This window comes from Gopherus flavomarginatus, chromosome 20, assembly GCF_025201925.1.
Source record: "Gopherus flavomarginatus isolate rGopFla2 chromosome 20, rGopFla2.mat.asm, whole genome shotgun sequence".
Lineage (NCBI taxonomy): Eukaryota > Metazoa > Chordata > Testudines > Testudinidae > Gopherus > Gopherus flavomarginatus.
The window spans coordinates 4,987,440-5,000,257 of record NC_066636.1 but is presented as its reverse complement, the minus strand read 5'-3'; the positions used below and the strand labels follow the sequence as shown (position 1 = coordinate 5,000,257).

At 55.0% G+C, this 12,818-nt stretch overlaps 1 protein-coding gene across 1 annotated transcript; it reads right to left on the bottom strand.

The window, feature by feature from the left end:
- Positions 1 to 8,990: 8,990 nt before the first annotated feature.
- Positions 8,991 to 12,345, bottom strand: LOC127038383 (sulfotransferase 2B1-like). Its single transcript, XM_050930961.1, has 7 exons — positions 12,281 to 12,345; positions 11,430 to 11,572; positions 10,804 to 11,012; positions 10,414 to 10,540; positions 9,888 to 9,982; positions 9,227 to 9,407; positions 8,991 to 9,100 (listed from the first exon to the last, which is right to left on the bottom strand). The coding sequence occupies exons 1-7, from the start codon at positions 12,343 to 12,345 to the stop codon at positions 8,991 to 8,993; spliced, it is 930 nt and encodes a 309-aa protein (XP_050786918.1).
- Between the last annotated feature and the right edge of the window lie 473 nt (positions 12,346 to 12,818).

The window sequence follows — 12,818 nt, the reverse complement described above, 5'->3', positions numbered from 1 at the left end:
CCAGTAGCTCATCCATTTGGTGTTGAAGTTTTACAGTTTGCTTTATCAATTGCTTAGTTTCCCAGCTGGTCCCTAAATTCTACACATCTGACCCCATGGTTGCTGCTGCCCACAAATCCCTTTTCCAGCAACAAGTCCATGGGTGTCCCCTCACCCACCACTGAAATTGCTGCTTCAAACCTTCTAGGGATTCATAGATTCATAGACTCCAGGACTGGAAGGGCCCTCAAGAGGTCATCGAGTCCCGTCCCCTTCACTCACGGCAGGTCCAAATACAGTCTAGACCATCCCTGATAGACATTTATCTAACCTACTCTTAAATAGCTCCAGAGATGGAGATTCCACAACCTCCCTAGGCAATTTATTCCAGTGTTTAACTACCCTGACAGTTAGGAACTTTTTCCTAATGTCCAACCTAAATCTCCCTTGCTGCAGGTTAAGCCAGTTGCTTCTTGTTCTATAATTAGAGGCTAAAGTGAACAAGTTTCCCCTCTCCTCCTGATTACACCCTTTTAGATACCTGAAAACTGCTATCATGTCCCCTCTCAGTCTTCTCTTTTCCAAACTAAACAAACCTAATTCTTTCAGCCTTCCTTCACAGGTCATGTTCTCAAGACCTTTAATCATTCTTGTTGCTCTTCTCTGGTCCCTCTCCAATTTCTCCACATCGTTCTTGAAATGCGGTGCCCAGAACTGAGGCCTAAACATTTGAGGCCTAACAAGAGCAGAGTAGAGCAGAAGAATGACTTCTCATGTCTTGTTTACAATACACCTGTTAATGCAGCCCAGAATCACGTTTCCTTGTTTTGCAACAGCATCACGCTGTTGACTCATATTTAGTTTGTGGTCCACTATGATCCCTAGATCTCTTTCTGCCATACTCCTTCCTAGACAGTCTCTTCCCATTCTGTATGTGTGAAACTGATTGTTCCTTCCTAAGTGGAGCACTTTGCATTTGTCTTTATAGAACTTCAACCGGTTTACCTCAGACCATTTCTTCAATTTGTCCAGATCATTTTGAATTTTGACCATGTCCTCCAAAGCAGTTGCAATCGCACCCAGTTTGGTATTGTCTGCAAACTTAATAAGCGTACTTTCTATGCCAACATCTAAGTCGTTGATGAAGATATTGAACAGAGCCGGTCCCCGAACAGACCCCTGCGGAACCACACTTGTTATACCTTTCCAGCAGGATTGGGAGCCATTAATAACTACTCTCTGAGTACGGTTATCCAGCCAGGTATGCATCCACCTTATAGTAGCCCCATCTAAATTGTATTTGCCTAGTTTATAGATAAGGATATTATGCAAGACCGTATCAAAAACCTTTCTAAAGTTTAGGTATACCACATCCACCGCTTCTCCCTTATCCACAAGACTCCTTATCCTGTCATAGAAAGGTATCAGATTGGTTTGACACGATGTGCTGCAGCTGAGGTGTACCCGGCAGGGCTGGCTTCAGGCAGCAGCCGACCAAGCACATGCGTGGGGCGGCACCTTGTAAGGGGTGGCTAATCTTTGGGGGCACAGCAGCGCGCAGGACTGTGGGGGTTTTGGTTCGTCAGAGCGGCACTCAAGGGCTTTTCTTTGTTTGTTGCAGCTCGGCAGTGCTTAGCTGTTGTTTGTTTCGGCAGGGTGGGGGATGGTTTGGGCAGAGTGGTGCAGCACTCGGGGGGGTTGTTTCTGCAGGGCAGTGCGGGGCTAGGGGACTAGTTTGGGCAGAGTGGTGCAGCACTCGAGGGGGCTGTTTCTGCAGGGTGATGCGGCGCTGGGGAGGTTGTTTCTGCAGGGTGGTGCGGTGCTAGGGGGGTTGTTTGAGCAGAGTGGTGCAGCACTCGAGGGGGTTGTTTCTGCAGGGCAGTGTGGCACTGGGGGGGTTGTTTTGGCAGGGCGGTGCAGTTCTGGGGGGGTTGTTTCTGCAGGGCGGTGCGGCGCTGGGGGGATTGTTTGGGCAGGGTGGTGCAGCACTCAGGGGGGCTGTTTCTGCAGGGCAGTGTGGCACTGGGGGGGTTGTTTCTGCAGGTCAATGCGGCACTGGGGGCGCTGTTTGGGCAGGGTGGAGCGGCGCTCGGGGAGGTTGTGTCTGCAGGGCGGTGCCGCGCTGGGGGGTATTGTTTCTGCAGGGTGGTGCGGTACTGGGGGGGGGTTGTCTAGGCAAGGAGGTGCGGCGCTGGGGGGGTTGTTTGGGCAGGGTGGAATGGCGCTCGGGGGCGGTTGGCAGGGTGGGATAGGGCTCGGGCAGCGGGGGTTGTTTCAGCAGGGCAATGCCTTTTTTTCTTTTTTTGCTTGTGGCAGCAAAAGAGTTAGAGCCGGTCCTGGTACCCGGTCCACTCACCATTCTCTAGGGTGTGCCACCCCCTCCGTGTTATCGACTGGAAAGATCCATTGAAAAGTGCTGGTTGCACCTGCACCCACAGTGGCTTCCACATCTTTGCTCAACAGGGGGGTATTTCTAGCTCCAGGCTGCTGCCAGCTTAAACCTAAATTTTCCAACCTTCGCATCCATATTACTTGTAGGGTTACATTCTGCAAAGTGGTTACATTATCATACAGCTGGCGTCCCAGGGGAGACTTTATCCCCACTGTGAAGTGTCCATAACAACTGCACACTCAGATATTTTCTTCTGTGCAGGTACCCTTGTGATTACCCATGGTAACATCACATCCAAATTGTGGGACCCCATAATCCAAATACCCCAGGAGACCAGAGAGTTATATCTTCTTGAGACCCCCCTGTGACAAGACACGTTCTGATGATTGGGTTTACCACTGTCATTGATCATGGCATAGCCTGGGACAGGAGAAGACAATCTATGGCACGTGCGCCGAAGGTGGCCACGAGCTGGATTTCAGTGGCACTCACACTGCCTGGGTCCTGGCCACTGGTCCGTGGGCTCTACATTTTAATTTAATTTTAAATGAAGCATCGGAAACATTTGGAAATCTGAAACCGCATACTGACACTGCCAAATTCCCGGGGGCGGGGAGGAGGGGGAGGAGGAGTGAAATGACAAGTGCAACTTCCTATGGAGAAATCCTTAAAGTCCTCATTTGCCTCATAACCGCAACTTGGGGGTGTCGCTGTTCATATGTTTCCTCCTTTTGCCACTTCATATCATGGGATCTTGGCAGAGTTTACAACAGCAACAACAGGGAATAGCAGCAAACAATCAGTCCAAAAGTTTATTCACAGGTAATAGCTAACCACTAGAGCCCACCCCCCTCCCAGAGCCAGGCAAGAGCCCTGCTGTGTGCGATAGTCTCCCGCACTAAGGGCATGTGCTGCTGGCTTCATGCCAAGAGAGACCATCAGGTGATGCCGTGGGGGCGGGAGGGGGCAGTGCAGCCCACGTGGCCACATCGCCCTCTGCCTCGGGCCCTGGACTCGGGACAAGGACAGGCAGGGTGGGGACGGCCAATATTGACCTGGCAGAGGAGTGAGCCAGCCAGCCATTGGGCAGGCAAAGGCGAGCGCGTCCACCTCCAGTCACACCGTGTGGGCAAACAGGAGGAATCCAGCCTGGGCCGCGTGCAGAGACGGGCGGCCGGAGGTCTGGGGAGCTGGGCTGGATGAGCCCCGATTAGGACTGGCAGCTGGGAACATAGAGCCGGGTGAACCAGGCAGAGACGAGCCATGGGGGCTTTGCTCAGAAAACTGCCAGCGAGACTCATCCCACCTGGGGCTCTGCCCACATGGGGATGCTCCTCTCTACAGCCCCCCCGTCTCCCTCAGCTCCAGCACCTTCATAGGGCTCCTCCTCCGGCACCGGCTGGAGTGGCAGCAGGGCCTCCAGGGCACCCCCCGGCCACTGCTGCCACAGGCTCCCTCACAACATCCCCCCCCCCAAGATTCAGTCAGGGGTATTTATGGTATAAGTCATGGACACGTCATAGGCCATAATTTTTTGTTTCATCCCCGTCACCTGGCCATGACATTTACTAAAAATGTCCATGAATAAATCGTAGCCTTACTAATAAATTATGTAGAGCGCTAGCATGGGCAGGTGGGGGGGGCGCGGGGTCTGTGACATTCTGTGCCTTGGGGGAGCGCCCTGTAACCCACATATTCCTCATTTTTATATAACTGTGATATTGCATATAAAGCAGGCTGGGTGAGGCATCAGGGGAAAGGGCACGATCTGCTGAAAGTCATTTCTCTATCCATAGACGTGTATCATTGATGCATGTGAAGTTATGAGAATTGTGTCGTATGGTATGACAGCATCCTGGCCCCTGAGGGTATTGCTGGGATCTACCTGGGAACTGGGTCATCAGCTATCACACCCTTTGGAATGGGGGTGTGGGGGTCTGAGGGTGGGGGTGAGAGAGAGAGAGACTGTGCGTGTGTGTACATGTGTTCCTGCTGCTCCCTGCTGGATGGGAACATGTTCTGTTCATGGCAAATCCAGAGAAGTTAGATAAAAAAACCAAATCCTCTTGCTGGAAGGTTGCCACATCACCTGATTTTATTTCTTCCAATCCAGAGTCCTCACGCACAGGAACCCAAACCCGAGAGAGACAGAGCAGGCTGCTCCCTGCACAGAGGCCCATCTCCTATACCGTGCTCTAGGCTGGCTCTATCAGTCAGGTTACCTGAGCTTCTTAACCCTTTACAGGTAAAAGGATTTTGGTGTCTCTGGCCAGTCGGGATTTTATAGTATTTTACACAAGAGGGCTGTTACCCTAACATAGCTATAAAGGGAAAGTATCTCCCAGGGCACAGTAAGAGCTGTGGGTGGCACAGGGCTAGTGTATTATGAGTGCAGATGTGGCGAACGTGAGGCCATCAGTCTCAGGGGAAGGTAATGCCCAGACCCTGCATCCATTCCCAGTAAACAGTGTCGAATCGTTGGCTCTGTGCCTTCGAGAGATGGTTCCTCCAGTCACTGCAGATCCCTGCAAACCACAGGGGATATGGTCTAGGGTGCCCCTCACTCCCAACCCACAGCCCGTGCCCCCACAAACTTTTGCCCATGCCCCTCAAAAGTTTTATTAGAACTGTATGTGCAAAACCCACCAGGCAAGTCGAACTCAAAGTCCTATCTCAGGCGAAACTGCAGGCCTGGATCCTACATTGACACTAATACTCCTAACATGCCACCTCTTTTCTTCTGGGACCCACCTTCCCAGGTGTCCCTGCATGGGAAAGGCATCGGACATATGATGGCACATTTCCTGATAGCGCCAGGTATCAAGATGCCACGTGTCAGTGCTCCATCTGCCCCACTGTCCCCTGGGCAATATAGTGTCCTGCACCTTACCTCATACGGCTGTTCCTCGTGCAGCACCGGAGTTTGGTGTACTGCCAAGAGCAGGGATGGATGGATGGAAGGATAGATAGAGTCCATGGGGTTTGTGAGAGAGAGTGTGTATATGAAGATAGATAGAATGTAGTTTAAATGTGGCCAGTTGTTGGCAGTTGCACTGAGCTGCCTCTGCAGTGTTCACGGGCTCTTGTTCAGATCTTGGATATCAGAGGGTACGTCTACACTACAGGATAAATTTGAATTAGCTTAAACCGATTTTATAAAACAGATATTATAAAATCGATTCTGCGCGTCCACACTAGGCACATTGACTCGGTGGTGTGCATCTGTGGTCCGAGGCTAGCATCGATTTCTGGAGTGGTACACTGTGGGTAGCTACTGTAAAAGAATGAGGCTAATAATGTCAATTTGCATCCACACTAACCCTAAATCGATATAGTAATATCGATTTTAGTGTTACTCCTCTCGTTTTGTAGGAGTACAGAAATCAATTTAAAGAGCCCTTTAAATCGATATAAAGAGCAGTGTAGTGTGGATGGGTGCAACATTAAATCGATTTAATGCTGTTAAAGTCGGTTTAACAGCGTAGTGTGGACCAGGCCAGATATTCACAGAGAAAGGGAGTATTTATGCTCCCAGCAAAACACCCCATTCACCATATATACACCCCCCCCCCTGCATTTAGCCTCATTTGCAACAGGCCCCTAATTTTACTCCTCCATGGCCCTTGAGGAGGGACCCATCCGAATACGTTCTCTGGACAAACACTTAATTGACTGTGTGTCCATTTTACACCACTCCATCCACCTCATTTATCCCCCAGTGGTTCCCAGCCAGCCCCTCCCTTTCTCATTACTCCCGTGGCGCTCATGGAGACCCACCTCAGTTGCTGCCCCATTCTAAGATAACAGAGTAACTATTACACAGGTGCCAGCCCCACAGCTGAGCTTTTTGTATTCCCAAACACACCTCCCCACAGGTTCGCCTTTCAAAGCCACCCCCCACCCACGTCACAAGGTTCCCTGGCCACAGGGTTACCCTCAGCTTCACCTCCGCCGCCCTCTTCCCCAGCCTGTCGCAATCGCAGCCAGTTGCTGTGCCAGTAGCTCATCCATTTGGTGTTGAAGATTTACAGTTTGCTTTATCAATTGCTTAGTTACCCAACCGGTCCCTAAATTCCACACACACGACCCCGTGGTTGCTGCTGCCCACAAATGCCTTTTCCAGCAACAAGCCCATGGGTGTCCCCTCACTCACCACTGAAATTGCTGCTTCAACCCTTCTAGGGATGTGCTGCAGCTGGGGTGTACCCGGCAGGGCTGACTTCAGGCACCAGCCGACCAAGCACACGCGTGGGGCAGCACCTTGTAACGGGCGGCTAATCTTTTGGGGAGGAGCAGCTCGGGGTTGGGGTTTTTTTGGTTCGGCGGAGTGGTGCTCAATGGTTTTTGATTGTTTATTGCGGCCGGGCGGTGCTTAGCTGTTGTTTGTTTCTGCAGGGCGGTGCAGCACTGGGGGGGCTGTTTGGGCAGGGTGGCGCAGCGCAGGGGGGATAGTTTGGGTAGGGTTGCGTGGCATTGAGGGGCTTCTTTGGGCAGGGTGGCGTAGCGCTGGGGAGGTTGTTTGGGCAGGGTGGTGCAGCGTTGCGGGGGTTGTTTGGACAGGGTGACGTGACACTCTGAGGGGGGTTGCCAGAGTGGGACAGCGCTCGGGCAGCGGGGGTTGTTTCAGCAGGGCAATATCTTTTTTTCTTTTTTTGATTGGGGCAGCAAAAGAGTTAGAGCTGGTCCTGGTACCCGGTCCACTCACCATTCTCTAGGGTGTGCCACCCCCTCCATGTTATGCCCTGGAAAGACCCCTTGAAAAGTGCTGGTTGCACCTGCACCCACAGTGGCTTCCACATCTTTCCCAAACAGGGGGGTATTTCTGGCTCCAGGACGCTACTAGCTTAAATCTAAATTTTCACACCTTGGCATCCATATTACCTGTACGGTTACATTCTGCAAAGTGGTTACATTATCATAGAGCCAGCGTCCCAGGAGAGACTTTATCCCAAATGTGATGTGTCCACAACAACTGCACACCCAGGGTTTTTCTTCTGTGCAGGTACCCTTATGATTATCCATGGTAACATCACAGGTAATAGCTAACCACTAGACACCACCTCACTCCCAGAGCTGGGAAAAGAACCCAGAAGTCCTGCCACTCAGCCTCCCTCCTCCCATTTTAATCACTAGACCCCATCCCCCTCCTATAGCCAGGCAAGAACCCTGCTGTGTGCGATAACTCCTGTAGCAAGGGCATGTGCTGCTGCCATGGGAGGTCATTGGGTGATGCCGTGGGGGAGGGAGGGGGCGGTGCAGCCCAAGTAGCCACATCACCCTCTGCCTCGGGCCCTGGACTCGGGACAAGGACAGGCAGGATGGGGACAGCCAATATTGACCTGGCAGAGTCAGCCAGCCATTGGCCAGGCAGGGGCAAGCGCATCTCCCTCCATTCACACCGTGTGGGCAAACAGGAGGAATCCAGCCTAGGCCGGGTGCAGAGACGGGCGGCCGGAGGCCTGGAGAGCTGGGCTGGGTGAGCCCCCGTTGGGACTGGCAGCCGGGAATGTAGAGCCATTGGCCAGGCAGGGACGAGCCATCAGGGCTTTGCTCAAAAAACTGCTGGCAAGACCCTGCCGACATGGAGATGCTCCTCTCTACAGCCCCCGCCGGCTCCCTCGGCTCCAGCACCTTCATGGGGCTCCTCCTCCAGCAGTGGCTGGAGTAGCAGCAGGCCCTCCAGGGCACCTCCCCAACATCCAGCCTCCCCCCAACATTCGAGCAGGGGTGTTTATGGTATAAGTCATGGACAGGTCATAGGCCATAATTTTTTCTTTCTTCCCTGCCCTGTAACCCCCATATTCCTCATTTTTATATAATTGTGATATTGCATATAAAGCAGGCTGTGTGAGGCACCAGGGGAAAGGGCATGATCTGCTGAAAGTCATTTCTCTATTCATAGACGTGTATCATTGATGCATGTGAAGTTATGACAATTGTGTTGTACGGTATGACAGCATCCTGGCCCCTGGGGGTATTGCTGGGATCTACCTGGGAACTGGCTCACCAGCTATCACAATTTTTGGACTGGGGACGGGGGGCCTGGGCTGGAGAGAGAGAGTGTGAGTGGGTGTGTGTGTGTGTGTGTGTGTGCGTGTGTGTGTGTGTGTGTGTGTGTATTCCTACTGCTCCCTGCTGGATGGGATCATGTTCTGTTCATGGCAAACCCAGAGAAGTTAGATAAAAAAACCAAATCCTCTTGCTGGAAGGTTGCCACATCACCTGATTTTATTTTTTCCAGTCCAGAGCCCTCATGCACAGGAACCCAAACCCAAGAGAGACAGAGCAGGCTGCTCCCTGCACAGAGGCCCATCTCCTGCATCATGCTCCAGGCTGGCTCTGGGCAGACTTTCACACTGCCCTGCACAGGCCCCTGCCTGCAAGCAGGACCACGAAAATGCTGCAATGGACAGATTTTAAATACACTTCAGCTGAGCCGTGCCATGTGCATGTCCTCACTGACCTCTGCCGGACACATGCCCCAGCCCAGCTCTGCCTATTGCTGATGCCGTAGTGAGGCTGCCCCAGGGGGCATCTCCCAGGGCACAGTAAGAGAAGCAGCGCATTGATGGCACAGGGCTGGTGTATTGCAGGTACAGATGTGGCGGGCGTCAGGCCATCAGTCCCAGGGGAAGGTCAGACCCAGACCCTGCATCCGCTCCCGGAAAACGGTGTCGAATCGCTCGCTCTGTGCCTCGGAGAGATGGTTCCTCCAGTCACCGCAGATCCCTGCACAGCACAGGGGATATCGTCTAGGGTGCCCCTCACTTCCAAACCACAGCCCTGTCCCCGCAGCTCTGCTGATGCACCTCAATCCCAGCTCGCAGCCCCCTGCTATCCCAGGCCTGGACTCACCTTTCCTCAGAAACTCCCCCTTCTCGTGCTCCATGGACTCGTCCGGCAGCTGGGAGAAGTTGGACATTTTGTTCCCCTTCATGCTCTGGAAGGAGGCGTTCTCCACCACCGCGGCCACTTGCTCCTCACTCAGCTCCTTCCCCAGGAAGTGGCAGATTCTCCGCACGCTGCCCTGCAGATCCTGGGGGAGACACCCGCTGCCATGAAGAGGGTGATTCTAGGGCGACAATATTATGGTCCACCTGTGCCTCAGTTCCCTCCCCCCGCAGGGTCCTACTCCCCGCTGGGCGCTGAGGAAGAGACCCTCAAGGGCAGAGGGCCTTGGCCATGAGCCACGTTGGCCACCTGAGGTCAGACCCTGTTCCAGGCCAGGGGCAGAGGAATGCAAAGGCCAGGAGGAGCCAACAGCCGGGACATGGACGCCGAGGCCTGGGGAGCTGGGGCTGCCAACAGCCTAGAACAGCACCTGGCTGGGGGCCTGGGGCGGGATTAAGTGTGGGGATGGCTCAGGGGCGGGGTACATGTGGGGTGGCTCGGGGGGGGCTACATGTGGGGTGGTTGGGGGGGCTACGTTTGGTGTCACCAGGGGGTGGGGTTATGTGTGGGCGTGACCCCAGGACTGGAGTTATCTGGGTGTGTCCCAAGGGGGTGGTTTCCCTACCTGCTGCAGCTCCTCGTACGTGATAGAGAAGAAGTTCTCGTTGCCTTTCAGCCCCATCCAGCCGGTGACGTGGTCGAACCAGGAGCCATACACCACTGTGCAGGGGAGAGCGGCACGGTAACTCCAGAGCTGGCACCACCCGGCCCTCCACCCACTCTTCAATTTATAATTAAAGTGGTGCTGGGGCTCAAGCAATTTTTTTCCGTTCATAACTGATGCAGCCAGACCGGAGGTGCCAGGGCTCTGAACTGCCAGGCCTGGAGGTGCCAGGGCCCTAGCACAACTTAAGCACTACCTCCACCTAAGTTCCCTCCATGGTGCGCCGCCGGATGGCCATGCAACAGCTTCTTAAGCCCCACTCAGCAGCCTATTAAGCCCTGGGCAAAGAGCAGCTCAGAGCTGGCTGGGGATGCACAAACTGGATCCAATCAGTGAGCGGCTGGGTGCCAAGGCATCAGGCGGCGGGAGGCTGCCTGCGTGTCGCTAGCTGCAGCAGGGCCCCCAAGGGCCCCAGGGTGCTGCTCACCGTTCCCGCTCAGAAAGTCCTCGAGGAAGGAGTCCAGTGAGCCAGGCTCCCTGAAGAAACGCAGGATCTTGGAAAAGTGGTACAGCGAGACCAGGACGTCCTTGGGGCAGCGCAGGGTGTAGATGATCTGGGGGGAGAGGATGGGGGTCACTAACAATCAGGGGAGGGGGATGCCAAGTGAACTTAGCAATTAGCCACCCAACCCGGGCCGTCACCTCCCCACCCTCTGCAGGGAGAAGGTTTCGCCGCACCCTGCTGCCTATTCTTTCACGCACCGACATTGCTGTAACTCACACCCAGCAGCAGCCCTGGATTCACCCCCCTCCTGACTCACAGCTCTGTTGGTGTCCCTCAATCCTGACTTGCAGCCCCTGCTCTCCCGCCTCTCACCTTGGCCTTGGAGCGCTGCAGGGACTTGGGGAAGAGCTGGACGGGGAGGTGGGAGCAGAGCAGGCGTGGCGGGGGGTATTTCAGGGCGGCCTCCAGCCCTGGTCCGTACTCCACCCAGGGCGCCCGGTCCCAGTTCAGCACACTGCGCACCCAGCCGGGGTCCCCATCAGAACGGATCAGACTCAGAATCTCCAGCATCCAGCTAGTGCCTGGGGATGAAAGGGTTAATGGGCCTGAAACAACCCCTCAACCTGCTAGGTCCCCCTCTGCTCCCAGAGCCGGGGAGAGACCCCGGGAGTCCTGGCCCCTAGCCCCCATCAGCTGAGGTGCATTGACAGCGCTGAAATCAGAAGCTCTCACTGTGCTGTGCCAGGGGTCTCTTGGCCCTGCCGGTGGCTCTGGAGAAAGCCGGAGGTTAGAGTGTGTCTGCAGAGAGTCAGCCCAGCACCAGATGGGTGAGTTGGGCCCCAGGGAGCAGCCTGCTTTGTCTCACTCTGGGCGGGGGAAGGGGTTCCTGGAGTCTGGCATGTAGGAAATCAGGTCATGTGACAGGTTTGGTGTTTCCATCTAATGTCCGTGAGTGTGTCAGGACCCCCCTACACACACACACCCCCGCTCTCCCCTACCTGACTTGGGGTAGGCGATGTTGAAGACGTCGTCATCCTGCACCTGGAATTCATTCTCCACGTAGCTCAGCTTCTCGGGGGAAAAATCCATGCATGGGAACAGCACTCCCTTGTGGGTGAAGTATTGACGCGCCATGGCAGGGCTTGGACAGAGAAAGACCTCCTGGTGTCAGTGTTGGTCCCTATGCGCTACTAGGGGAGCTGTGCTGCAGGGAGCGCTGTGGCGGTCCTCTCTCCTGAAAATCAGGGGTCTCCAGCGCCTCAGCCTGGCAACGGGAGGCTCAGCTCTGCAGGGAGCTGGCTGAGGCTATTACTTGGCTCTCCCAGCCCAGAGCCAGCTGCACCTTGCCACCAGCTGAGCTGATTCCTTGGCGTGCTCCCGGAACAACCCAAGGGCCTGTGCTGGTATCTGCAGCTGGGAGAACAGTCCCGTGCCTGGGGTGAGAGCCCTCTGTGAGGGTGTGTAACAGGTCCAGACCCTCTGCTCCCTCCTCAGCAACCCTTGGACCCGGGCAGAGCCAGTGCCATTCAGCCTTCGGTGGTCCTGCCAGGCACAGCGACCCTTGGACCTGGGAGGAGCCGATGCCTTTAACCCCACCCAGGGCCCTGCACTGTCACAGCAGCTCATGACTCTGGGGTGCCTGTCCCTGGCAGGTCCCTGCACCCCTTCCCAGCTGTGTCGGGTGCTCAGGGTCTTGTGTGAGAGTGGAGGGGGCAGGGGTGTGGCAGATCCTATCTTCCCACCCCCATGGGGAGGGGTCACTGATCTATGTGCTTTCATGGCAGTTACTAGGGGGAAGGGTGGGGTGGGGGCTTAACCCCTGCTGGTCGCTGCTGAGATCTCCCTGGGCTGAAGGGAACTGTCCAGGTCTCCAGACAGAGGGAGACTGGGAACGTGGGCACCGTCCCAGGCCATAAGAAGAGAGTATGAGTAGGTCTGTGCGTGGGATTGTGTGTACGTGTCTCCACAGGAGTTACTGGGGCCACTCCCCCTCTTGCTCCCCTATGTGTCTTACCTCACCCTCCCTGCCCCCACAGCCACTCCACTGCCCACGGCTGGGACAATCCAGCTGAGAGACGCCCATCTGAAGGCTGTGCTGAGAACTCAAAGGGTTAAAGCAGGGCCAGACTCACCCCAGCTCCCGCTCGGTTGGGTAGAACCAAACCCTCTGGGTTCCCTGTGCTGGGGAAACGGTTCCTAAGCCAAGTACTAGACTGGGCATCGCCTCCAGAGCCTCATGAATCCCCAGATCAAGGGTCAAGATGAGCTGGGACCCACTCACGGGGCTGAGCACTGACTCCCCTGGCAATGCAGACTGAAGATGCTGCCTGAAATCCCCTTAATTCTGCCCTGGACCCGTAGGTGCTGGAACTAGCAGTGCGGGGGGG